Source organism: Heterocephalus glaber, unplaced genomic scaffold (genome assembly GCF_053883595.1).
Source record: "Heterocephalus glaber isolate CG9 unplaced genomic scaffold, H.glaber_assembly_v1.0 deba00001444, whole genome shotgun sequence".
Lineage (NCBI taxonomy): Eukaryota > Metazoa > Chordata > Mammalia > Rodentia > Bathyergidae > Heterocephalus > Heterocephalus glaber.
In genome coordinates, this window is record NW_028258297.1 from 10428110 (window position 1) to 10453083 (window position 24974).

Consider the following 24974-nt stretch of genomic DNA (forward strand, 5'->3'; position numbering starts at 1 on the left):
ATGGACCCCCCCCCCGCCCACATCCTGGTGAGTAGAGGGATTATGTGAGTTCAAGAAAGACACAGGGAAAAGCGACAGAGTGGAACAGGGCCACCCTGATGAGGCTGGACCGTACTTAGAGACTGTCTGCCAGATTTTCCCGGGTAAACATGGAGGAAGCCCAGAGAGGGGAAGGGCTTGATCAAGGTCACACAGCAGCTGGTTCTGGGAGCAGACCTGTGGACTTGGGGGTCTGGGTACTGCCCCCCTCTGTGAAGGAGGGACGTGATCGTTTATAAGGGGAGTTTAATAATGAATGAAGTCGAAGTGTCTTTAATGCAGGCAGCAGGCCCCAAGTAATAAGGGACCCTGTGTTAATTTGGAAGTTAATGAATATGCAGGTGTGTCTGAATGATTAATGGGGCTCCTGGAGGCCTTGGAGAGGGTGTGTGTGTGGCTGCTGATGGAAATATGAATATTGCATACATCTGGGACGCTCGATAAACCAGGAGCAGGTGGACATAAACGAAGCAGAGGACTCTGGTGGCCATGGAGCGCTGAATAGGCACTCAGGCGAAAACGTAGGGTCGTGGTTAAGTGCTCTCACTTCCTTGCTGTGTGATCTTGAATGAGTCACTCAACCTCTCTGAGCTTCCACTTCCTCCTCTGTAGGAGGAGTGTGAGGAAATAACTCCTGGCTCTTAGGACGACAAGAGACAAGCCCTTTGTGCAGGGATGGGCTCGGTGTGCACATCTGACAGAAAACATCACGGCCTTCAGAGCAGAGAGGGTAGAGAGGTGGCGAGAAGAGCCAGGGAAAGTAGAACAGTAACAAACAAATTCCCTCAAGTAGGGACAGCACTTTACAGTGAGGGGGTCTCTTAGAGCTCTGCACCTTGCTTTTTGCAGCAACTGCATGAGGGTAGAGGAGAGGGGTCTTGGGGACACGAGCTCAGGGAGGGCCAGTCACCAGCCAGGTCACCCACTAGCAAGGCCAGGTCTGCACCTTTTGCCTGTGACTGTCAGGGGGAGTGGGGTGGAGCCCTCTTGGTGCCTTAGTTTCTCCACTAGAGAAGGTCTGTCACTCAGGGTCATACTGAAGTCTTTTGTGTTTTTTTTGGTACCAGGGATTGAACTCTGGTCCTTGCACTTGCAGAGCAGGCGGTGGAACCACTGAGCTAAATCCCCGGCCCCTATACTGAAGTTTTGTGAGAAACTGGGGTGCTGACTCCACCCCTGCACCTGGCCTTTGGGGGATCCCAGACTCTGCATGCATTTCTTGAGTGCCCAGAGATGCCGAACTGTGGTGCATGGGGTCATTTTGGGTCCGGGAGCTATGGGTGTTAGGGCCACTTTAGCTGGGGGCCCTTGGGTGTGTCCCTTGTCCTACTCAGCCTTGGTTCCTCATCCTTCCAGTGGGCACAACCCGCTGTTGTGTATTAAGTGTGCAGGGCCCAGGCTCTGTGGGCTGGCGTTGGGAGGGCTGTTTCCGGTCCCTTCCTGGCTCTCCTCCGCTTGGTGCCTGGTGCCCTCCTTCTTCCTCCGGGGGTGCTGCTCATCGTTCCAGCTCCAGATGGGATGGAAAGGCTCACAGCGCCAGGGTGGGTCCTGAGTTTCCAGAGTGGGTTAATGTCCTCCTTGCCCCCATCCTCAGTGATCCCCTGGTGTGGGCATAGGGTAGATGTAAAACTGGCGTCTTGTGGTAGGAGCTGGGCTGGGGACTGGTCCATCTCCCTGTCTCTCTGGTGTGTGCTCCCCAGGCCAGGTCATTTGGCTGTGGGATCTCAGCTTGTAGTCGGAGAAACTCCAAGAGTGGTTGATGAGTGAATGAATGGATCGATGGATGGATGGATGGATGAATGGCTTCCAGCTTCTTTCCCTGCCCCTGTGCACTCCAGCCCCAAGTGTAACTGTCCTGGGAAGGTCCAGAGAGGCCCAGCCTGCTTTGGAGTCTCTCTCCTGCTCCCCCTCTCTGGCTCGGCCTGAAGCCCACTCTTCACAGACCCAGGGTCTGTGAGCTCTGGGTCATTGAATAAAGAGCCTTAGCAATCTTGGCCATGGTGCAGCTTGCTGTCATGGACCAGGAAATGGAGGCACAGAAGGGGGGGCCTGTTGGGCAGGGCTGGGTTTGGACCCCTGCCTGCCCCACCACCGGCCTGGTGTCCCACCTGTGTATGTATTTATAGTCCTTACTGATCTATATTAGCGCAAGGGCCCGCTCAGGCTTTGCAGTCTGCGATCTGAGGTCGGCTTTGAACGCTCTGGGGGGCTGCAGACTCAGAGCTCACCCCCATGGGGAGGGCAAACACGGTTTCTCACCTTAGCCTTGCCAGCTCTGGGCTCACGCTGGGCCCTTTGCCTGAAGAGTCTTTGCCAGACGTGGACCAGCCTTGGGGGCCCGTGTCTTTGTCTGGGTCTGTTGTCACGCCTCGCTTCCCTCCAGCTCTGCAGGAAGCTGTATTTAGCACGGATCGAGGGCATGGGTGAACCAGCCCGTCACAGCCTGAGTCTCCCCATCTGTAGAATGGATGCAACTCCCTCCAGTCTCCTGCCTGGCAGGCACGGAGCTCTCTGTGCTTGAGTAGCCTGTGTATACTCCTCACATCTCCTCTGGTCCTCATCATGCAGAGTCCTCACACCCGAGGGACTGGAGTGTCACCTCCACCTGACAGATGAGGCCATCATGGCCCTAGGGGCAGCGTGACTTACACTGCTTCGCTGCCTCCCTGCTGGGGCAGAATTTGGACTCCTTGAAGTCTGAATCTCTCACTTCCCAGGCCCCCTCTCCAGGGCCCATGGGGTCCTTGGGGAAGGTCGTACTCCTCACCCTAGCAGCATGGTTCCTGTCCTGGTCACCATGGGAACAGCTCCACTAACTCTATGCTTCTCTTACAGAGCAGAGACGACTGGCCACCCTGAGCGCAATTCAATTCAACAGACATTTACTGAGTGCCTACTATGCGCCAGGCCTTAGGCTAGGCACTGGGGTGGGGGGTGCAGAGAGGAAAGTGGGGCCCGGTCCTCAGGTAGCTCTGGGTTTGGGGTTGGGGGGCATGGAGAGACAGTCCAGGGCCCAACAGCTTGGCACTGGGGGAGGAGCGGTGTGGAAGGCTAGGGGCAGCAGAGACAAGGGTTTCAGTGCATTACTGGAGAGCTGCTTTTCCTTGTCTGTGCCTCAGTTTCCCCACCTGTAAAATGGGAGGAGGTGAGGTGGAGAGATGATTTCTAGGAGCCTTTCAGGATTCCACAGGCCGTGCATGCATCACAGGGGTGGGAACAGAGCAGGGAGGCCATCACTCTGCAGAGGAGATGTCTCTGGAGGCTTCTGAGAGGGCGAGGTATAAGATTGAGACCTCAGGGGGCCCTACAGGTGGCCTTGGCTCCCCAGGCTCAGGAACTGCATAAGCAGAGGCCTGAAAGACAGGAAGAGGGCATCCCCGAAACCTCACAGGGTCATGAAGGGATAGGGTAAGGTATGAGCTTAGAGAGGGGCTTGAGAGCCACAAGGTAGGGCATGAGCGCTATTCTGGGGCAGTGGGAGCCATGGAAGGCTGTTGAGGGAGAGCCAGAAACAGTTGGTCCTGGGCAGCCCCTGCCTTCCCTGGGGTACATTACCCTAGGGCCCTGCAGCCGTGTGGCCCTGGCATTGTCAGCACTGAGCTGGCCACTTTCCACCTTAGTCCTCATGCAGCCCCATCAGCGACATTACTGGACCCCATTCACAGAAGGGGACACTGAGGCTCAGAGAGGGAAGCTTCTTGCCTAAGGTCATGATGCAAGCCCCGACCCCCATGCCAAAGAGGTCTCTGCTCTGTGTAAGCTCATCCATCCTGCCCACCCCAAAGGCCTGAGGTGCCTGCCAGAGTTGAGTTTGGGGTGAGGGTAGGAAGCTCCCAAATGTTGTTAGCAGGGCCGGCTTTCTCTAGGACCTGAGCTCCTTCCCACTTTACAGACGGACAGATTGAGGGCCTGAGAGTCACATTGCTGGGCCAGGGTTGAACTTGAGCAACCAACAGCATAGGGTGGGAGCCTGTCTCCTCATCATCTAACTGAGGCTGGGGGCCTCAAGTCCTTGAGACCTGTGCAGAAGCCGACACCCAAGGCCCTGCCCAGGAAGTGGGAAGAGCTGGTATTGGCGTCACAGACCATTGTTCAAATCCTGACTTTGTCTTGGATGAGCTGTGTGATGGTGCGCAAGTCATGAAGTACTCTGGGCCTCGGTTTCTTTATCTGTACCAGGGAGGACGGGCCTCTCCATTCCCTCATTAACACACATTTATTGAGCACCTACTGGGGGCCTGGTGCCAGGCCCTTCCCTGGGGGAAACTGTAGTTATGGATCCCCAGTGAGGAGGGAGACCAGGGGCTGTGGGAGCCCAGCCAGGTGAGGGCAGGACAGGAGGCAGGTGCCAGCTCCCGCAGGACCATGTGGGTGGGCTCTGGATGCGTTGGAATTTTCCCGGATCAGCCAGGAGTGCCATGCTCAGTCTCAGGGTGTAGAAAGCTTCTCCTTGCAGGGTGAGGGGCGGGTGCAGTTGGGCCATAGGATCAGAAGCAGAGAGCCTGGTGAGGTGCTGGAAAGGGGGCAGAACCAGAGCAGGCACAGTGGCCCGGTGGGTACAGAGCCCTCCCAGGTGTGGGCACTGGGTGGATGATGGGTCTGGGGCTGGAGAGAAGCCTGTTAGGGGCAGATGGGCAGTGTGGGCTGGGTGTCCAGGCCTAGCTGTGGTGGGGGTGATGGGTGGAGTTCTAGGTGCCCGGAGGAGCCAGGGGACAGTAGGGACATGGTTGTTTGGTTGTGGTCAGCTTGAGGCTGATAGAGGAGCCCCCCCTGGGGGTCTGAGATGGTCATAGGGGAGGCAGGTATGAGCAGAGCTGGGAGCTGGGCCCAGGACCTCCAGGAGGGCCATGCTTAGAGACAGGGAACAGGGGAAAGACGGGTTCAGGTCCTCGACCCAGGGTGATAGCACTTCTAGGAGGAAGGTGGTGGGCTTAGGTCTTCCAGAGATCCTGAATTCCAGGAGTTGTGGGAGGTGGCGGGAGGGTCCAGCCCCTGGCTTTTCCCGGAAGTCAGGACCTAAGTCATCCCAAGAAAGAGGAGGCCCCAGAGGGGGAAGGTGTTTGTGAAGGAGGGAAAAATATTTGCATGCATAACAAGGCTGAAGTGAGGGAGAGAAAAAGGGGGAGAGAGAGAGAGAGAGAGAGAGATGAAAAGAAATTACCATACATCAGGATCTTGTTATTCAACCTAATTTTCAAAGGACCACAGCTGTCGCACTGAGATAATCCGTTAATTATAACAGCCATTGTGCTTTGGCAATGGGAGAGAAACCGAGGCCGGGAACAGGCTGAAGGCGGGGGGAGGGAGCAGGCTTTTGAGGGGCCTGGACCTCAGAGAGGGGGCAGGGACAGAGGCAAAAGGGTGTGCTGCTCGGAGCCAGGCCTCAGCCTTGCTCACTGTTATGTGAAAGCTGTGCATCGAGGCCCTGCACGTGCCAGGCATGTCCCACACTCCTGGAAGGGGCCCTTGAGGATATCTGCAGCAGCTGACTTTACTGAGCAGTTATTGTGTGCCAGACCCTGCTCTGTGGCTGTTCCCTCTAGCTAGTGCCCTTCTTGCCCATTTTACAGGAGAGGACACTGAGATTCAGGGGAAGGAAGCAGCTTGCCAGAGCCATGGCTAAATGGGGAGCCTGGATTGGAGGGGATGTGGCCCCTCCCCTTCCAGGAGCTCCTAAGTTGGATTGGCCACCAGGAGTTGGTGGACACGGAAGCTGCCATCGTTCAGGGCCCTCTGTTCTGCCCAGCCAGCCATCGCCAGTCACTGGTGGCCCTCCCCCAGCATTTCCAAAGCTTGAGGGAGCCCCTGGCCCTGACAGAGCCTCCTTGTTCTCAGAGCAGCAGCTGCAGCCTCCATTTGGGGTGGCTCCCGCCCTCCAGGGCATCAGTCTCAGGGCCTAGGAGAGAATTTCCCACTGGCCAGCGGCCTCCGTGCTGACCCCTTGTGACTGACCCTAATTGGAGGTGGTGAGGAGACAGAAAGTTATGGGGCTGCAGCCCTGTGAGGGGTTTCTCAGCCTGGCCCACAGGGCTCCAGGGCGTAGGGTGCTGAGGCCTGGTGGAAGAATAAGGGCACAGGCAGCTTGAGGGATGGTGAAGCACAGGGCCATCCCAGAACCCCCAGAGCGCTTCCGTGTGGGCTGTGCTCAGCAGCCAGGCCTCAGGCCTTCGGGGGCCTGGAGTGCAGCAAAAACCACAGGCAGGTCTTCCTGTTTCTGTTCAGACCCAGCAGGGGCCCCAGATTTGACCCAGGCAGTGTTGTTGGGGTTTAGGGGAGCAGTGGGCCCTGCACAGTGCCAGACAAGTCTGGAGGCCCTGGGGGTGTTCTCCTGACTGACTTGGGGTCCTCACCCCCGTAGGCCTGCTCAGAGCCTGGGGGAGCTTAAGACCATGGAGAATTGTGACCTCTCCCAGAGGCCTGGACTCAGCAGCATTCATAGATACATGATACATCCTACCTCCTCTCAAGAACCAGACCTCTAAAAAGAATCAGGGACCCCTAAAAACAAAAGACCCATGCTGTCAGTGTCCCAGAGTTCGAAAGTCAGAGCCGTCAACCAGGCAGGATGGAAGTGGGCTGGGGAGATTGTGGCCCCTTGGGTCCCAGAACAGGAGGCTCATGGAATCCCCCATGCAGGTGGGGATTTAGTTGTCCACACTCTGCAGGTCCCCAGGAGCCAGGACACCCCACTCCAGGGAGCCGGGGTGAAGGACGGGGCCCCTGCTCTGCCCTGCACAGTGCAGACCCAGGGCAGCCACAGCTTATTCCGGAAAGGGGGATTTAAAAAATAACACTTCCCAAGTTTCCAATATTGGCACTAACAAAAAATGAAAAATGTAATCCTTGTCCCAATCTGACAGGGTGCCCCAGCATCTTGTGAGCCAGAGCCTGATGCTTCCTGTCTGTGGAGGGGAAGCCACCACGTAGCAGTTGGAAGACCTCAGTTTCTTCATCTGTAAAGTGGGGATAGTGATAGCTCTGACTCCAGGGCTGTGCTGAGGACTGAGTGGACACAGGAACTGGGAAGCGCCTAGGCCCCTTGGAGAGCTGTCTTGCTCTCCCGCTGCTCCCTGGAGCCTTTGAGGTCAGCGAGCTCCCTGCCCAGAGCCCCCTTCTCCGGTGGGCCCTGACTTGCTTCTCTGCCTGGGGACGGCCCAGAGGGTGTGGGAAGGCAGGGAACTGCCACGAAGGACGCTGGAGGAGGAGCAGCTGGCGGAGGCAGGGCTGGGGGGTGGGCCTAGCCGGTGCCTGGTACATAGTAGGTGCTCCATAAATGTTTATTGAATGAATGAATGGAGGCCATGCAGGCAGAGGCAGCCGTGCGTGCACAGGCACTGGTGAAAGCGGGTCCAGTGGAGACTGGTGAGTAGCACCCAGGGGCTGCCACTGCGCCAGGTGGGGGAGGAGAGGCCAGGTGGGGTGAGGGCAGGGGTTGTCAGGGGGTAAAGGTCAGGTGGGGAGAGGGCAGGGGTCAGGGAGTAAAGGTCAAGAGGGGAGAGGGCAGGGGTCAGAGGGTAAAGGTCAGGGGAGAGGGCAAGGGTCGGAGTAAAGTTCAAATGGGGAGAGGGCAGGGAGCAGAGGGGGTAAAGGTCCAGTGGGGCAAGGGCAGGGTGATGAGGGGAGGCTGAGTCAGTGGGGAGCTGGGACTCTGGGGAGGAGAGATGAGGATCAGGTGTGGGTAGGAAGTCCCGGAATAGTCTGGCGGGCTCGGGAAAGCTGGGAGGAGACTCCTGGGGTGGCATCGGGGTGGACTTTGCTATAGGGTCCCCTTGGTGCTGGACTGCCTGCTGTCCCCGTGCCTGGTGGTGGTGGACTGGCCGTTCAGAGCTGCCCGAAGATCCAGGGCCGGGCCTCCTGTCAGGCTGCTGGGCCGTGGCCAAGGCCTGGGCCTCAGAGAAATCTCTGTCCCCATGCTGGCCCTTCCTCGGAGGCCTGGGTGTGGTTAGGTGCTAATGGCAGCCGTGATGTGCTGGGAGCGGGGAGCCATGGGGACCTGATGAGTTCAGGTGGCCTACGGGACAGTGGCAGAGGCTTGGAGAGGCGTGCCCAGCAAGCCAGAGAGACCCATGCTCTTCTCCAAACAGTTGAGGAAACTGAGGCCCAGAGAGGCAAGGTCCTGGCTTGCTGTAGGTCAGACCGTAAGCCAGGTGCGGGATGTCTTTGACTCCGGCAGTACCTCTTGGAGCCCCCCAGGCCCGCTCCACGGCAGTCCCAGCCCTTGGGGGAGGCTGTGGACCTGGGACCCAGGCTCAGCACGTCCAGGCCTCACCAGCCCAGGGCTGTCTCTGCTGACACTGTCATTCTTCAGCTCTTGGAGGGAGCTGGCAGCTCTGGGAGGGGTGGCCTGTCTTCCTGGCTCTCAGAACGTGGGAGGACAGTGGCACGGGTGGCTGGCTGGATGGTAGGCACCCCCCGGCCAGGGCCAGGCTGCTGGGGGTTCCTGGCTCAGGCCTGCTCTTCGTGTCCCTGAACATGGTGTGGCCACTGCCTGCTTGCTCTGCAGGATGACACAGGCAGGAGTGGGTGCCGAGGCCTCGAGGGCAGAGGGCAGCTCCCCAGAGACCCAGAGCAGCTGGTGCGGGGGTGGGACTAATGAGACGTGATGGGATGGGGTGGCAGGACGGCACCTCGGGGAGACCTAGACAGACCCAGCCTGGAGAGGCCCAAGGACGTTCTGCGGGCATTGGGGCTGTGTGGTGGTGCATGTGACGGGGCCGGGGGGTCTGGTTGACATCTAGGACAAGGTAAAGACGAAGCACTGTGCACACGCATGCTGCACTGACAGACATCAGAGCCAGACGGAGGGAGGCGAGTGCCACTCACTGCTCAGACCATGCTGGTGATACAGTGTCGGAGGGACCTGGACAGCAAGCTGGAGCCAGGTGGGCAGGGCTGGGTGCCACAGCCTAGCACAGCAGGTGGAGGATGCGGGGCTGTTCTGCCCGGTGAGGGCAGGGTAACAGACTAGCAGGTGTGGGAAGAGCCTTGTGGGGATATTGGTCTCTTTCCCAGTGGCTTCAGACAGCAGGCTGGGACCAACGAAGAGCTACAGGGAGGCTTTAAGAGAAGTGGTCTCTAATAATCAGACAGTGCAAGAAGGGACTGAGAAGCCTCAGGCTGGTACTGAGAGCCCCATGGCTGGAAGCATGCAAGCGTGGGAAGTCCTCCCTGCAGTCGGCTCAGGCTGGCCTGGGGTCCTGCTGTTGTGACCTTGGGCAGATCACTGCACCTCTCTGAGCCTCAGTTTCCTCGTCTGTGTCTTGCACAGCCCCAGCACCCTGTCTGGGTGGGGCTCCCCTGCTGGCCACCAGCATCCTGACCCTGGCTCTGTTCCAGGCGTTCTTCTTGGTCTCCAGCCCCAAGCTGGCATTCCCACACCTTGTACCTAGCCCCCGCCCAGGGTCACATGGCTGAGCAAGCTAAATCCTGCTTTGCTTCTCTGCCGGGGGTAGAGTAAGGGGGTGGGGCTCGATGATAAATAACTGAGCGAGGCCAGGTAGCATTGGTCAAGTTGGCTAAGTGACAAGAGAGCGAAGATCTGGTGTTGGAAACAGCAGGGGTGGGAATGGGGAACAGTTGCTCCGAGACCTGAATGAAGCAAGGTAGTGAGGACACCAGGGGAGAACATTCCAAGAAGAGAGCATGGCATGTGCAAAGGGCCTGGGGTGGGAGTGCAGCTGGCTTGGAATAAGCACTTCCTGATAGCCAGTCTCCTGAAGCTTGTGAACAGTTGCTGCTTGGCACCACTTTCCTCTGACAGGAAGGAGAAAGCACCCCCACCCCACGGCCAGTGCTTGTGCAGTCGCTGCCATGAGTCCAGCTCTTCAGAGGAAAGCGCCTCAGTTTTCTCATCTGTTAAATGAGCCCAATGCACCAGCCATGGAGGGCTGACAAACAACACAAGGAACATAAAATGTCATGCACAAATGATCCACTGGGAAAGGTCACCCTACCTTTATCTTCCAGGTGAAGAGACCGAAGCCCAGAGAGGTTAGCTAATGTGGCAGTGTCATACAGCTTAGCATTCAAACCTAGGATCTTTTGCCTCCAGTCTCAATGCTTTTTCCCCCTCTGCCTTGCAGCTGGAGCTCAGTGCACCTGAAATCCAAATGGTTATCTTACCAAGCAATAGTTCAAAGGTGAAGCCATAACCCCCCATTTGGCAGATGAGAAACTAAAGCCCAGGGCAGCGCCCCAAGGAAGCTTTGTAAAGTGGGAGCAGCAACAAGACCCAGTGCCCAGCCCCTAGGCCTGAGTCTACCAGAGAGGGTGGCAGGCTTTGTCCTTGAGGGCAGAGTGGTGGGAGCCAGTCTCAGCCCCGGTGCCTTGTACTGTGCTTCTGCCTGCCCGCAACTTCTGGCCGGGGCCCAGGAGTCCTCGGTTTTCCCAGTCCTGGGTAGTGGCATTGACACGGGCAGTGACGATGCCACCTCTGGGAGCCTTGGCCAGCCTGGCCGGGGGGAGCCTGTGCCAGGGCTTATTAGCTGCCGCAAATGGGATTTCCCAGGCAGAGCCCAGAACCCAGACCGAAGTGCCCTTTACCTGCTTCTGTAAACTGACCTGTGGCTCCATCTGCCCGCAGTTAGGCCCGACACATGGCCCGCCTTGCTCTGTCCATCCTCCCGCCCGGCCCAGGCAGGGGGCTGGGGTAGCTGAGCCCCGGGAGTACCCTCCAGCTGAGCCTGCAGTGGGGACCTGGAGGTTGTGACCCAGAGCTTCCTCGAACCTGGGTCTAGGGCTCCTGAACCTTGGATGCTAAGGGTTGGGAAGACAGAAGCTCACTAACTGCGTAGCTGCTGTCCCCGCACAGCCACACTGGGGAGGGGTGGGTATTCACCCTGCTTCTCTGGTGAGGGGACCAAGGGTCATGGCCAGTGTCCCAGGGTGAGTTGCTGGTGGTGGGGGAACCCTTATCAGGGGACAGTAAGGTCTCAGGGAGGACTCAGGGTTGGCCGATCGGGATCTGTCACTGCTACCCTGAGTTCTGTGTCTGCACAGTTCCCGCCTTGGCATAGGACCCGGATCATGTCCTTTCCTCTGTCCTGGCCTCAGTTTTCCCTCTAACAGGCTGGCATTGGGCTGAGCCATGGCTCCTCAGCTTTCCAGCTTGGAGGCTTTAGGATTCTGAATCCACAGGGGGCCTCGTGGCACCTGGGGGTAGACACACCCCTGGCTGGGTCACCTGCCAAGGGGGAGGCATTTGCCCAGTGGCTTGGCGGTTCTGGCCATCAAGCAGCCTGTGCCCATTGGTCTCCCTGGCTCTTCTCTCTCGTCTCCATCCAAGGATGTGCCCACCAGTGGGGACATCACACAGCCTGGCAGCCGGAGCTCTGGTCTCTGTGGACACTGGCTGCTCGGGGACACGTCACCTGCCAGCCACCGGCTTCCCTTTCCCTGCATGGCCTCATGCCTCCCAGGCCACCTGGGTGTGATGCTGTCTACCACGGGGTCCCGGCTTTCCAGCAGCTGCTTCTTGGTGCTTCCCCTCCCGCTGGCTGGTCACAGGCTGCATTCAGGGCTCAGCCAGGCCCGGTGTCATCTGTCTCCCTACCCCTTGCGGGTAGGCAGCAGGTGCCTGTGTCCCTTCCTTTGCTCCCATATCTGTCATCTCACTGCGGCAGTTCTTCTGCCTCAGTTGCTCTCTGTTTCTCTCTCTCTCTCTGTCTTCCTGCGTGGCCTGCTGACTCAGGATTTTTGCTTTTCTCTGTCTCTGTCCCCGCCCCTCTCTGCAGCCCTCAGGTATGTTTAGGCTAAGGCTCTGCTCCCCATCAGCATGTGTGTTACAGAACGGCCCTCATGGGAGCAGGGGAAAAGCATGACCTTGCCTGTTGGACCCTGAACCCTCCCCCAGCCCGATAAAACCCATGCTACCCCCACCTCCCTGCACACCTCACCTTGAGTGGGCGAGCAGCTGGGCCAGGGGCCAGGTGCACTGTCAGCGCCTTTTGGACCTCCTTGTCCCCTCCCTGGCTGCGTCAAGCCTCGGCGGATGGTGGGCAGGCAGCCCAGGGACGGGGACAGGGTGGCTGACACACACGGGACAGGGGGATGGGAGCCTTTCCCCTTCAAGTGAGTCACAGGGCATGTGGGAGCTGCACCCTGGCCCAAGCCATCTTGGGGAGCAGGAGAGAGGCCACCAGCAAGGTCACCTTGAGGGTGAGGGACAGAGCTCAGAGTATCTGGGCTGGGGGCTTCACGATCTTTGTCTGTCCGAGTGGAGGGACAGGAGGGGCAGGCTGAGGCCTCAGTAGACAACCAGGCCTGGCTACCATGAGGCTGGCTTGAGCAGTGCAGAAGCGAGGAGAGATAGTGGGCTGGGGCGGTGGGCGTGGCAGAGTGGCACACGCACGCACAGACCTGGCAGGTCGGCAGGGAGGTGCTCACCTGCATTCCCAAGAGAATGCTGGCCTTGAACCTTTGCTCCCTCCACAAGCCTGCATGTGCTCCTGCGGCTGATCACACATGCACATGTCCTGTGGACATGCACACACATGCCTGCTACGTCTGCCTGTGTGCTGTCTTCTTGCTCATGTCAGTACACCCTTGCATCCTGCTCCGAGCCAGCTGCACACCTGTGAGTGCACCTGCATACAAATGTGATCCCCAGACATTCCCAGGTGGAGGAGGGGTGGACCAAGGGCTCCTGGATCCCGCAGCTGTGAGCTTGGGGGCTCAGCTTCCCCCAGGAAGCCCGTCTGCCTTGGGAAGGGACCCTGAAGCCCAGAGAGGGCAAGCACTGACCTTGTGAGCCATGCCATCCCAGAGCCAATGTCTGTCCAGCCTTGAAAGCTTTGTGTGGCCTGGCCAAGGACAGTGATAGTGTCTGCCACCTGCCGCCTCATAACAGCCCAACTGGCCCTGCAGGGGATGGGAGGTGTGAGGCCAGCCTTGGAGGTCCCAATCCTTCCAGCCTTAGACCTGGCACCAGTCTTTGACCCAGCGAGCCATCTGGACACCCTGTCACCTGCCACCTTCTCAGCCAGCACTGCCCACTCTGGACTTCTTTTGGGTTCCTCCCCACACTGTCCACCCTCTGGGCCTCAGTGCTGTAAATTGGTTTTGCTTTAGCAGCACAGGTTTAACGTGTTTTTCCTAAGCACACTCCTTCCTGGCATTTCCCAGGGGAAGGAGTGGGCGGTGGAGGAGGATCTGATGAAGAGCCCTTGGCCTTCCTTGTCCAAACATGGATTTCTCTGATCTTCCCACCTCCTGGGCCTCTTGGAGGGAAGAGGGTGTGAGAACTGGGCTTGTCTGTGTCCAGAACACAGGGTGGGAGTGGGGGCTGGGTCTGGCCAAGGGGGTGTGTCTGGTTTGCTAGGGGCCCTGGTCATACCTCCTCTGGCCCGGGACTCAGTTTCCCTACTTGGGAAGTGAAGGTTGGCTCAAGTGGTCTGTGGGCTGTGATCCTTGGGTCACCCTCTGTGCCTTGGAGATGGACAGCGTGAATCACTTTACTTCTTCCCACATCGACGGGGTCGGGAAGGGGCCTGGTTCCTGCTCTGTGGATTCAGAAATAGACTCAGAGATGGTGTGATTGCCCCGGCTAGTCAGGCTGGGTAGACAGGGCCCTAGGCCTCCTAGCTTCTGGCCTGGGCTCACCGTGCCTGAGAGCCTTGCTCCTGGTCCAGACTGTGCCATGTTCCTCGGGGCAAGTCCTTGTCCCTCTGTGAGCCTCTGACTCTCTAGCTCTGGAAGGGCTGTGGGGCCATGCTGCTTCAGAAGTCTGAGGCTCCCGTTCTGGATCAGGGGCCCCTACTGGAAAGTACTCCTGGGGTGGTGACCTTGGGGAGCGTCTCTGGGACCCTGAACTCTTACTCTCCTGCGCTTGGCTCAGTGCAGCCTGTGGGATGAACTCTCCCCACACCTTCGCCCTGCAGAGACCCCCAGCCTCTGCATCTCCCTGTGAGGGGGGCCCACAGCCGCCACACTCTGCTCCCCTCCCCCATAGAAGCTGAGACAAGGGAATTATTTTTGGAACAAGAGCAGTTACACAACAAATGAATTATTTATCTTTGGGCATGGAGAAAGGAAGCATTTTGCTGGGCTTCTTAATTCTCTTTCTGGATTTGGGGTGCCCACCTGGGTATGTGGACCTGTGCATGAGGCCTGTCTGTCATGTACACAGATGGTAGGTGTTTGTGTGTGTGTGTGTGTGTGTGTGCGTGTGTGTGTGTACCTGCCTGTGTCCATGTGTATGTGCCAGGGTGTGCTGGCTCATAGGGGCACATGGTCTTTGCATAGGGCAGCAGGTGAGTGTGGACACCAGTGTGCTGGGTGTGTGTGTGTGTGTGTGTGTGTGTGTGTGTGTGTACCTGACCCTTTCCTCTCCTGCCTCCCATCCTTGTCCTCGGTCCTCAGGATGCCACTAACCTCTATCTCACTGCTTCTCCCCCAGCCCCTTCCCACTCTTGCCACCCACCTGCCCTCCCTTCCTTTATGTAGCAGGGACCCTAGGGTGCTCGATGGCACGGAGGCCCCCAGGAAGCAGTATGGAGAGGGACTGGGGCCTGCGCTGGAGCTCGAATGGGCTGGTCTGGGCCCTTGCACTGATCAGTCACCCCCTCGCTGCTGCCTTTCAGGAACCAGGTGACAGATGGGTCTCTTCCTTCCTGTCCTCGTCTCTCTGCTCTCCTCCAGAGCTGCACCCTGCTCTCCCGTGGGAACCGTCTGAAGTTCTGAGCCCAGAGCTGAAAGAGGAGGAGGAAGAAGAGGAGGAGGAGGAGGAGGAGGAGGAGGAGGAGGAAGAGGAGGAGGGAGAGGAAGTCTGGCCCTGAGACCCTGTGCACCTTCGCAGCAGGAGTTGAGGAGCACCTTGGGGAGCTGACTGTGGGCCCCACACCTCAGCCAGGCCTGGTGCCTGCTTATAGACCCTTGGAAAGCTCCCAGCAGTTGGCACCGGCCGTGCCTATCTTGCTTGGGATCCCCATGCCGGGGGTCGCCCCCAAGATGGTGGCGGCCCCGGGGAGGACTGTGCTGCTAGCCCCAGCCTCTGGCCTCTAGATCCCTGTGCTCCGGCCCCTCACCCCTGCCTGGCTGCCAGGGGGCTGAGGCCCGCACCATGCTGCGCCTGGGGCTATGTGCTGCAGCGCTGCTGTGCGTGTGCCGGCCGGGTGCAGTGCGCGCAGACTGCTGGCTCATCGAGGGGGACAAGGGCTACGTGTGGCTGGCCATCTGCAGCCAGAACCAGCCGCCCTACGAGACCATCCCGCAGCACATCAACAGCACTGTGCATGACCTGCGGCTGAATGAGAACAAGCTCAAGGCTGTGCTCTACTCCTCGCTCAACCGCTTTGGGAACCTCACCGACCTCAACCTCACCAAGAACGAGATTTCCTACATCGAGGATGGCGCTTTCCTGGGCCAGTCGAGCCTGCAGGTCCTGCAGCTGGGATACAACCGGCTCAGCAACCTGACAGAGGGCATGCTGCGAGGCATGAGCCGCCTGCAGTTCCTCTTCGTGCAGCACAACCTCATTGAGGTGGTCAGCCCCACCGCCTTCTCCGAGTGCCCGAGCCTCATCAGCATCGACCTGTCCTCCAACCGTCTCAGCCGCCTGGACGGCGCCACCTTCGCCAGCCTGGCCAGCCTGATGGTGTGTGAGCTGGCCGGCAACCCTTTCAACTGCGAGTGTGACCTCTTTGGCTTCCTCGCCTGGCTCGTGGTCTTCAACAATGTCACCAAGAACTACGACCGCCTGCAGTGCGAGTCTCCTCGGGAGTTTGCCGGCTACCCACTGCTGGTGCCCCGGCCCTACCACAGCCTCAATGCCATCACCGTCCTGCAGGCCAAATGCCGAAATGGCTCGCTGCCTGCCCGGCCTGTGAGCCACCCCACGCCCTACTCCACCGACGCCCAGCGGGAACCAGATGAGAACTCGGGCTTCAACCCTGACGAGATCCTTTCGGTGGAGCCGCCGGCCTCGTCCACCACAGATGCGACCACAGGGCCTGCCATTAAGCTGCATCATGTGACTTTCACCTCGGCCACCCTGGTGGTCATTATCCCACACCCCTACAGCAAGATGTATGTCCTGGTCCAGTACAACAACAGCTACTTCTCTGACGTCATGACGCTCAAGAACAAGAAGGAGATCGTGACGCTGGACAAGCTTCGGGCGCACACCGAATACACCTTCTGTGTGACCTCACTGCGCAACAGCCGTCGCTTCAACCACACCTGCCTGACCTTCACCACCCGGGACCCTGTGCCCGGCGACCTGGCGCCCAGCACCTCCACCACCACGCACTACATCATGACCATCCTGGGCTGCCTCTTCGGCATGGTCATTGTGCTGGGTGCCGTCTACTACTGCCTACGCAAGCGGCGCATGCAGGAGGAGAAGCAGAAGTCCGTCAACGTCAAGAAGACCATCCTGGAGATGCGCTACGGTGCCGATGTGGACGCGGGCTCCATCGTCCATGCCGCCCAGAAGCTGGGGGAGCCCCCTGTGTTGCCTGTGGCCCGAATGTCCTCCATCCCGTCCATGATTGGCGAGAAGCTACCCACCTCCAAGGGGCTGGAGGCTGGGCTGGACACGCCCAAGGGGGCCACCAAAGGCAACTATATTGAGGTGCGCACGGGTGCTGGGGGCGATGGACTGGCTCGGCCCGCGGATGACCTCCCAGACCTTGAGAATGGCCAGGGCTCGGCTGCTGAGATCTCCACCATCGCCAAGGAGGTTGACAAGGTGAACCAGATCATTAACAACTGCATCGATGCCCTCAAACTGGACTCGGCCTCTTTCCTGGGGGGCAGCAGTGGTGGTGGGGACCCTGAGCTGGCCTTTGAGTGCCAGTCTCTCCCTGCGGCCACTGCCACCTCCACAGCTGCCGCACCTGGGGCGTTGGAGCGGCCCAGCTTCCTCTCCCCGCCCTATAAAGAAAGCTCCCACCACCCACTGCAGCGCCAGCTCAGCGCTGATGCCGCCGTCACCCGCAAGACCTGCAGCGTGTCGTCCAGTGGCTCCATCAAGAGCGCTAAGGTCTTCAGCCTGGACGTGCCTGATCACCCGGCCGCCTCGGGGCTGGCCAAGGGTGACTCCAAGTATATCGAGAAGGGCAGCCCACTCAACAGCCCGCTGGACCGGCTCCCGCTGGTGCCCACGGGCAGCAGCGGGGGCAGCAGCGGGGGTGGGGGCATCCACCACCTGGAGGTGAAGCCTGCCTATCACTGCAGCGAGCACCGCCACAGCTTCCCTGCGCTCTACTACGAGGAGGGCCCTGACAGTCTCAGCCAGCGCGTGTCCTTCCTCAAGCCGCTGACCCGCTCCAAGCGAGACTCCACCTACTCGCAGCTCTCCCCCAGACACTACTACTCAGGGTACTCCTCCAGCCCTGAGTACTCCTCTGAGAGCACACACAGGATCTGGGAGCGCTTCCGACCCTACAAGAAGCACCACCGTGAGGAGGTGTACATGGCTGCTGGCCACGCCCTGCGCAAGAAGGTCCAGTTCGCCAAGGACGAGGACCTGCATGACATCCTCGATTACTGGAAGGGGGTCTCGGCCCAGCAGAAGCTGTGACCCTCTCCTCCCTGGTGAGGCTGGAGGGGGAGGGCCGGGGCACTCGGGAAGGGCCCTGGGTGGCCAAGCGGGGCAGTGCACTGAGGGCCAGGGCCTCGGAGTGGACGCACATGCACACCCGCACGCACGCACCATGCACACACACCTGACCACCACCTGACTGTGAACCAACCAACACCCGACAATAATGGACAGGAAAACGAAGACACGTTTTCCTTAAAGTTTACAAACTGATACCGAAACCAGGCGTCTTTACTGTGCTGCCCAGGGACTCTGCCGGGGTGTATGGGGCTGGGGACAGGGACAGGCGACGGGGAAGCCAGGAGAATGTGGGGCCGGGGGAGCTGGGACTAGAGACGGGATTGGGGACCAAGGAGACTGAGGTAGAGCTGGACTGAAGCCCCCAAGATGGGGATCAGGTCACCGGATGGACATTATTTCCTTCCTCTTGGATGGCCCAGGGAAAAGAAGTGGTAATCCCTTGGGTCACACAGCAGATTAGTCTCAGGCTCCTGCCTTCCCAGCCCAGTGCTGCCCCTGCCCGACTGCTCCCCTGGGCCCCTCAGCTGGTCCACTCATCGCCCCATCCAAAGCTGAGGTCCCTTGGGGCTGAGGGATTCGAGAATCAGGCAGGTGCTTTTCCTCCCTCGCAAGCCCATGGACGTGCCCTCAGGGTCGGGCTGCGGCTCCTAACCCTATGGGGTCCCCAGTAGGAAGGGAGCAGAGGCAAGGACAGGCCACCAACCTCCTTCAAGTGTCTTCCACGTAGCCCGGGAGCTGCCTGGGGGTGGGCGGGGGCAGACCAGCTCCCATGGCATCTCAGGTGCAGGCTCCACACCCCGGGCCCCCAGCTTCTCTGGGCCTAGGGGGACCCCTACCCACCCAGAGGGACGACAGTGAAGTGTGATGCCTGGGGGCAGTAGGGAGGTGATAGAATGGTGGGGGGCTTCCCGTCTGCACCCTGCATCCTAGCCCCGCCTGGCCCCCTCTGTGGGGTCTCTGGGCAGGTCTCGGCTTGCCCACAGGAAGGAAGGTGCCTGCCAACCCATCCTTGCCTCACCTCCTGGCCAGAGGGGCTCCCATGTTTCCATGGAAACGGCCACTTTCCTCTCTGACCCCTACCCAACATCGAACAAAGCACAAACAGTGAGGTCCCCTCATTGCCCTGGGGTGGGGGGAGCAGGCTGAGTTTGAGGGCCCCTCCCCCTCCCTAGCTGGCCCGTCTCCATGGCAACCCGGAGCCTGGCAGTTGGTCTCAGAGCCACCAACCGTTGGGCTCTGGGGTTCTCTCAGTGTGGGCGGCAGCGGAGGGCGGTGACAGAGGGCAGGGCTGGGCTGTGGCTGCCTTTCTCAAGAGCGGGGGGTTTCTGCGGACAAGTTCCAGCGAGGAGCAATTTTGGGGTCTTGAGCAGTCAGCAGGTTGGGGGGCTGAGATATGGTCCCTTCCCCTGTGTAGGAGGTGTGTGTGTGGGGGGTGATTCTACGGGCGGCTTTGCCCACCTGCCGATGTGCCCCCAGCGCCCTACCCACCTCGGGATGGGGGAGCCTTCTGTGCTTCCCCACGTCCCTGCCGGGATCCCCAGCTCCTGGCCTGTCACCCTCTTGGGCTTCTCCAGACAGGACTGAGACTGTGGGGTGAGGGTAGATGCTGGGGTGGGACTGAGACCCGTACTGTGGGCAGGGGGCTCTGACCAGGAAAGCTAGTGCCATCCCTGGGGGAGCCACCAGCCCCTAGTGCTGGAGTGGGGGTTGGAGGAGGGCTGGGGGTCTCCACTGAACACCTCTGTCACATCAACTTGGGGTTTGGCTGAGCCCAGGGCTCGCTCTAGGGGTGACATTTGCAAAGGAGGGACTGTTCTGGGGAGCAGAGGAGTTGGGCTGGCATGGATGTGCAGGCAGACCTCCCCCAACCCCCAGACTTGGCCCTCGACCCCTCCCCACACCCAGGTGGCAAAATGGAGACATGCAGGCTGGGAAGCCAGTGGCGTGAGAAGCAGACTCCCCGTTATATTTGCATGATGATCTTACTGTATTTTTCTGAGCAAACATCTGTCGTGTATGTGCCAGTCTGTCCAGTTTCCCCACCTCCCTCCCAATTCCCCCTGTTGTGATCTGAGCAGCTCTTGAAACCCAGGGAGGGGCCAGCTCTGCGAAAGACCCAAAACAGGTGCCACCAAAACACAGCCCCGACCCCCACCCACCTCCCGTCTTTCTGGGCATCAGGCCCACAAGTGCCACCTCCCCACTCCCTTCATCTCTGTGTACCTCACCCTTCCCTCCCTCCTCCATGTCAGGGAGGTTGGCCATAGGGATGTGTGGAGAAGGCAGCCCTATCTCCCTGTGGAGAGGGCCTGCGAGGTCCCTCACACCTGCTCTAGTCGTTCCCACTTTGCAGGTGAGGAGGTGCCCTGGCAGCCAGGGGGATGGGGTCAGTCATTGCTGGATACAGGAGGCCGAGAGCTTGGGTTTCATGGACAATGGGGGTCTGAGGGAGGAGCATGGGGAGAATGAGGAGCTGCCAGTGGCCTGGCATTGCCCCAGGAAGGTTCCCAGTGGCAGGATGGGTGCTGTCTGCCCTTCTGCCATCATTCCTTCTTGGAGACCTATAAAATCTCAGGCCAGCTCACTTCAGGGGGCTTTAAAGTTAGGGCCCCATTACAATAGAGGAACCCTGACCCTCCGGGAGATCAAGTGGCCCAGAATGATCAGATCTCACCGTTCCCCGTGAGACAGAACAGGGCTCTAGACACAGGCCTCTACCCCCTTTCCCAGGCCCCAAGCCAGGCCACACCCCCAGCCGCCCAGGCCAGGCCTCTTTGGGAAGAGCCCCTTGCATCTGTATCCTTTTTGGGATGATTTCTCCTCTGATAAGAAGTGAAATACAAAAGACAAAAGAGCATTTTCCCCTAGGAGCCCATGAGGCCTGTGTTTGTAAGGGTAATGTGTCCTGGCCAGGGCCTAGGCAGGCTGGAATGGTGGCACCTGGGGCAGAGGGAGAGGGGCCAGGGAGGGGTATGGTCAGGGGCCCAATGTGGGCAGTTGGGGGGATCCAGCTGGGGAAGATATGGGTGCTGCTTCGTGGACCCCGCTTAGAGCTCAACTGAGGCCACAGCTAGGCTTGCCCGTTCCCGTGCAGCCTGCCCCCGGGGGTGGCACACTCTCCTGCAGGGCCTTGCAGGTGTGCCACCTTGCTGTTGGAGCTAATGGCCTTCCAGATGTCTGGCAGGCAGGAAGCTTAGTGTTAGTGGACAGCTCCTCCCTTCACAGGAAGGACCCCGATTGGCTGCGCACCACAGTGCCCTCAGCAGGAGAGGGGAACCCCTGACTGAGGAGCACTGGGGACGAGGGGTGGCAGTGAGGCGACCCACTTGGGAAGGCCAGGCATGGGGCATTTCAGAGCGATACCTCGGGAACAGCCCAGTAAAGAGTTTGGGGCTGGCCAGGGCCCCTGATGTTGCCAACTGGAAGTCGCTTATGCCCTATTCTGGGAAAGTTGACACAAGGGGAAACAGGCATAGGAGAGGAATGGAAAGGAAAGCCCCAGCCTGGAGAAAACAGTCAGTGACAGCAAGGACCAGACAGGGACAGGCCCTTGCTTAGAAGGGCCTAAATAAAGTGAAGGGACCGACAGGAAATGTTTCCCAGTGGTGGGCACTGTGCAGGGAATTAACATGAGGGGAGGGGCTTGGGGGGTCTCTGGCCCCTCGGAGGAGGCAGCGGGCAGCTGAGTTCCTCAAGACACAAGGGGCTGGAAGAGGAGCCAGCAGCTGTGAGGAAGAGACAGGAGGGGAGTGGGTGGCTGGAGTGGCTGGCTGAGCACCCCTTCCTGCCACCACCACCATGCCTGGCCTTTGCAGGGGTGTGGGAGGCTGGGTCAAGGAGTAGGGAGCCTGGGGTGGGCATCCGAAGCCTCGCCTCCCCACTGCTGTCTGTCCTCTCTGGAAAAATGGCTGCTCCTCAGGGGCCTGCACCCCAGGGCAGGGGCTTCTGGCCAGCTCACAGTCCTTTCTGACACGGCCCCTCCCTGACACTGTGGCTCGCACCTAAGACAGAGTCGGCATTCCTACCACTTGCCTCCTCATCCCCCTTAAAGGGGAATCAGTCCTGCTCGCAGAAGGAAGAGGAAAAGGGGGTCCCGTGGGGCTGTCTGGGGAGGGCCTGGGCCTCCTCTTCCCTGCCCCTGGCCCTCTGCCAAGCATGCACAGGCCTGGGGCAGGGGTTTGGGCCCAGCGGTGGTGGCTGTCCGTTCCTCTGGGTCCCTGTCCTCCTCAGGCGCCCCAGCCCCAAGCGTGCTGTGGCCTGGCACCTGCTTTGAGCCCCGCAGAGCTGGGCTCGAGGCCCTGAACTCTGAACCTGTGAGCCCCAGCTGTGTACGGACCCTCTCTCCCTCTGGGGGCCTTGATCCCTCTCCTTTCCTTCATTTATGGGGGTAACTTCATTTATTTTCTCCTCCCTACATCTGCCCCGCACCCCCATTTCCTGTTTTAAACTGAATGGCACGAAATTGTTTTCCTCAACTCGGAGATTCCTGTATGGAGAGAATCAATTTCTATATTTGCAATAAATTTCTTATTTAAAACAACAGGCCCAAGGTTTCTGTGGCGTGTTGTCCCTCTGTGTGGATACCCGCGTCCCATAGTTCCTGGTGCCCCAGTCCCGTGCTGTCTCTTCCCCCGGAGCTCTGCCCAAGGAACTAAGGATGAGGCTGATGGATGGGGTCATCCCTGCCTGCGGTCAAGGGGAAAAGAAGTGGATCTGCCAACACAGGGCAGCCAGCAGGGAATATAGGGCAGCTGTGCATCCCAGCACCCTGTGGGCTGGGCAGGCAGAGGCCTCATGACCTCCTGTCCCCAAAACCTGGATGCTCCTCTGTCATGTGGCCTCGTGCGTCTTCCTGCTGTCCTGGACTTCTTCACCCTGGATGAAGACTCTGTAGATGGCTGTATGGAGTACAGGGTCACTTGGGGACATCAGAGGCCCTCAGCTGCTTCCCAGGAGCGGTCACCTGCTCTGTGGGGCTGGACCCCAGATGGTCCCAGACCTTCCTTCATTGCTCTGTGGAACCCCCAGCCCCCTCCAGGCCTGTCCTGGGCACCCTGCCTGCTCTGTCCCTGGTGCCCTCCACTGTCTGCTGCCCTCTCTTCACAGCTACTGACCATTCTTGTTCCCTTTAGAACCAAGAGATGCTGCTTGTCTCTGTGATCAGGCCATGGATCTGGGGTCACCATCCTGTGACCTCAGGCTGAACTGCCAAAACCTTGGCCCAGGGAGAGCCTAGAGCCCATGGGTGCCCAGACTGGCCCCAGCTTCCCAGGGCCAGAGCCCACCGTCCTCTTCCCTGACTCCCATTATCCAGCTGCTCCACATGAGCCCTGCTCCCGAAGGCCCTGAGCTGGCCTGGATTGCTGTAGGGTTGCTTTGAATGGGCTCCCTGAGACAAAGCAGTCCCTGTGAGGGACATAACATGCTGGGCCTCAGAAGCTTCAAGTCAGGCAGGTCAGCTGAAGTTGTGGCCCTGGTGGCTCTAAGGGGGCCCATGGCTTCCTGAGAGCTTCCTCTACTGGAGTTAGATAGTGGGGACCCCTTGGGATGGCCCTGGCCTGGGTCCCCTCACCCTTCCCCTGCTGGATCCCTCCTAGTGACCTCACACAGTCCCCAAGGCAGCCATCCCTAGGTGACTGCAGCTGGGCCTCTGTCTCTCTGAAATGTCTCCTAGCTTGTCCCCAAGTGCCTATAGCCCTCTTTCTGAAGGAAATTCCAGGACATACTTGTACCTGGCCAGGAAGGGGAGAGAGGGGTACATTTATGCTCTGTTTCTTCAGAACCAGAGCCAGGGCCACCATGGTCCCCAAGCCTGACTTGGCTCTGGGCACCCCACTGATTCCCTGCCTGGGGCACATTGCCTCAGTTTCTTTGTTAGCATGGGCCTTTTCTCTTGAAGGACAGGTTTTATCCCAAGGAAACAAGGTGTGACCCAAGGTGTACATGAGCCTGGTTTACCTAAGTCCTTCCCCAGAGGACCCTGTGGCTGCTGGGAATTTAGATGTGTCCCCAAGGATGGTTTGGCTTTCCTGTGCATCTTAAGAATTTTTATTCATTATATTACAAGTGCAAAGATCCCTACCTTTTAATTTCAACCCAAAAGGTGTTCTACTTCTAATTCTAGTAACCTTAAATATGTACTTGTGTGGGTGGCCTTGGGCTTGTTGTGATTTTGTTTAAAACAATTGAAGAAATATCCTTAACCAGCCCAAACTTTATCCATTAGTTTTATATATCTGCTTTCCTTATTTCCTTCAGTTATTTACAGAATAAGTCAAACCTGTTACCAAATAAATTCCTGATTTGCATGGCAACCATGGGTTCTTGTCATGTCCTGGTGGTCTTAACATAAGGAAAATGACTTTCCTGAGATTTACAAATAATCAATTCATAGCTCAAGGAGACCGTGGTTGTCTTAATAGAGTCAATATCACAGATGCCTAAAATGCTGCACCCAGATGTCTTAAGAGATTAATTACACAAACATGACCTGCTGGTTTTGCACTCACTTCTTTCTGAAGTGACCTTGTTATCGCTCGGGAATGAGATAACTGTCTCCTAATTTGGCTCCACTTTGTGGACAATTGTGGGTAAAATCTCAGGGCACCGAGACCTCCTGAACTGGAAAGATTAGCAAGGAGAGGGGTCTGCGCACTGTAGCCAGAACCCCACTTGCCAGAGGGAACCCCTTTTATACTTTCCTGGGCTGTGTCTTCTAAGTGGGGCATTTGCCAGGCCCAGGGCACATTGTGGGTGGCAGTGTCTTCTGTTTTCTTCCCTGTCTTCATCGTCTCTTGAGGCTGGGGAGGCCAGTTCCAAATCTGGGCTCTCTCTCGGTCCCCTTGTCCCTGTGCTCTGGATTTCAGGCCTCACTCTGGCACTGCCCACTGTGCCTGGCACTTCCCGTGGGCGTCACAGGGGAGTGGTTCTGTGAAGCTTCTTCCCATGACCCTCCACCCGCAAGCAACCGAACCAGTGCCACTGTGTCAGTGTGCAGGCTCTGGGCCGCCAGGTTTCCCCTCCTTCCCCTGCAGCTGTCCCAGCTGCTCTGACCCCCACCTCTTGAAAGGCAGCTCTGCTCACCACTATACCACCAGCACCCACCTCTTGGGAAGGGGGGCTTTTTTGCCTTCTCCACCACTCCTGCATGCAGAGTTCACGGCTTGACCCATTCCAGTGAACCTGAGGCCTACAGCCCCAGCTAGCTGGCCACTGTCCTCACCAGTCATTGTCCCCACTCCGCAGGGTCAAGTCAACCGCAGCCTTCCTGCTTGTTTAAGCTGAGTCCAAAGGCTCCTTTCTGGCCCCTCTGAACTCCTGGCCACCTCACAACCCTTGCTGAACCTAGCAAGGCCACGTGTAGCTTCTGCAC

General features: G+C 58.9%; 1 protein-coding gene across 9 annotated transcripts in view; it reads left to right on the forward strand.

Annotated features, from left to right (window-relative positions):
- Positions 1-24297, forward strand: part of Elfn2 (extracellular leucine rich repeat and fibronectin type III domain containing 2) — a 50415-nt gene extending 26118 nt beyond the window's left edge. For 3 of the 9 annotated variants that reach the window (XM_021259036.2, XM_004845662.4, XM_021259037.2), the window contains exon 2: positions 14619-24297. In XM_021259036.2, the coding sequence (XP_021114695.1) occupies positions 15098-17560 (2463 nt within the window). In that variant the 5' untranslated portion in view covers positions 14619-15097 and the 3' untranslated portion in view covers positions 17561-24297. Of the gene's footprint in view, positions 1-2874; positions 7402-14434 lie in introns of all 9 variants that reach the window. The other 6 variants (XM_021259035.2, XM_004845661.4, XM_087213931.1 and 3 more) reach the window with 3 other exon arrangements.
- The last annotated feature ends 677 nt before the right edge of the window (positions 24298-24974 follow it).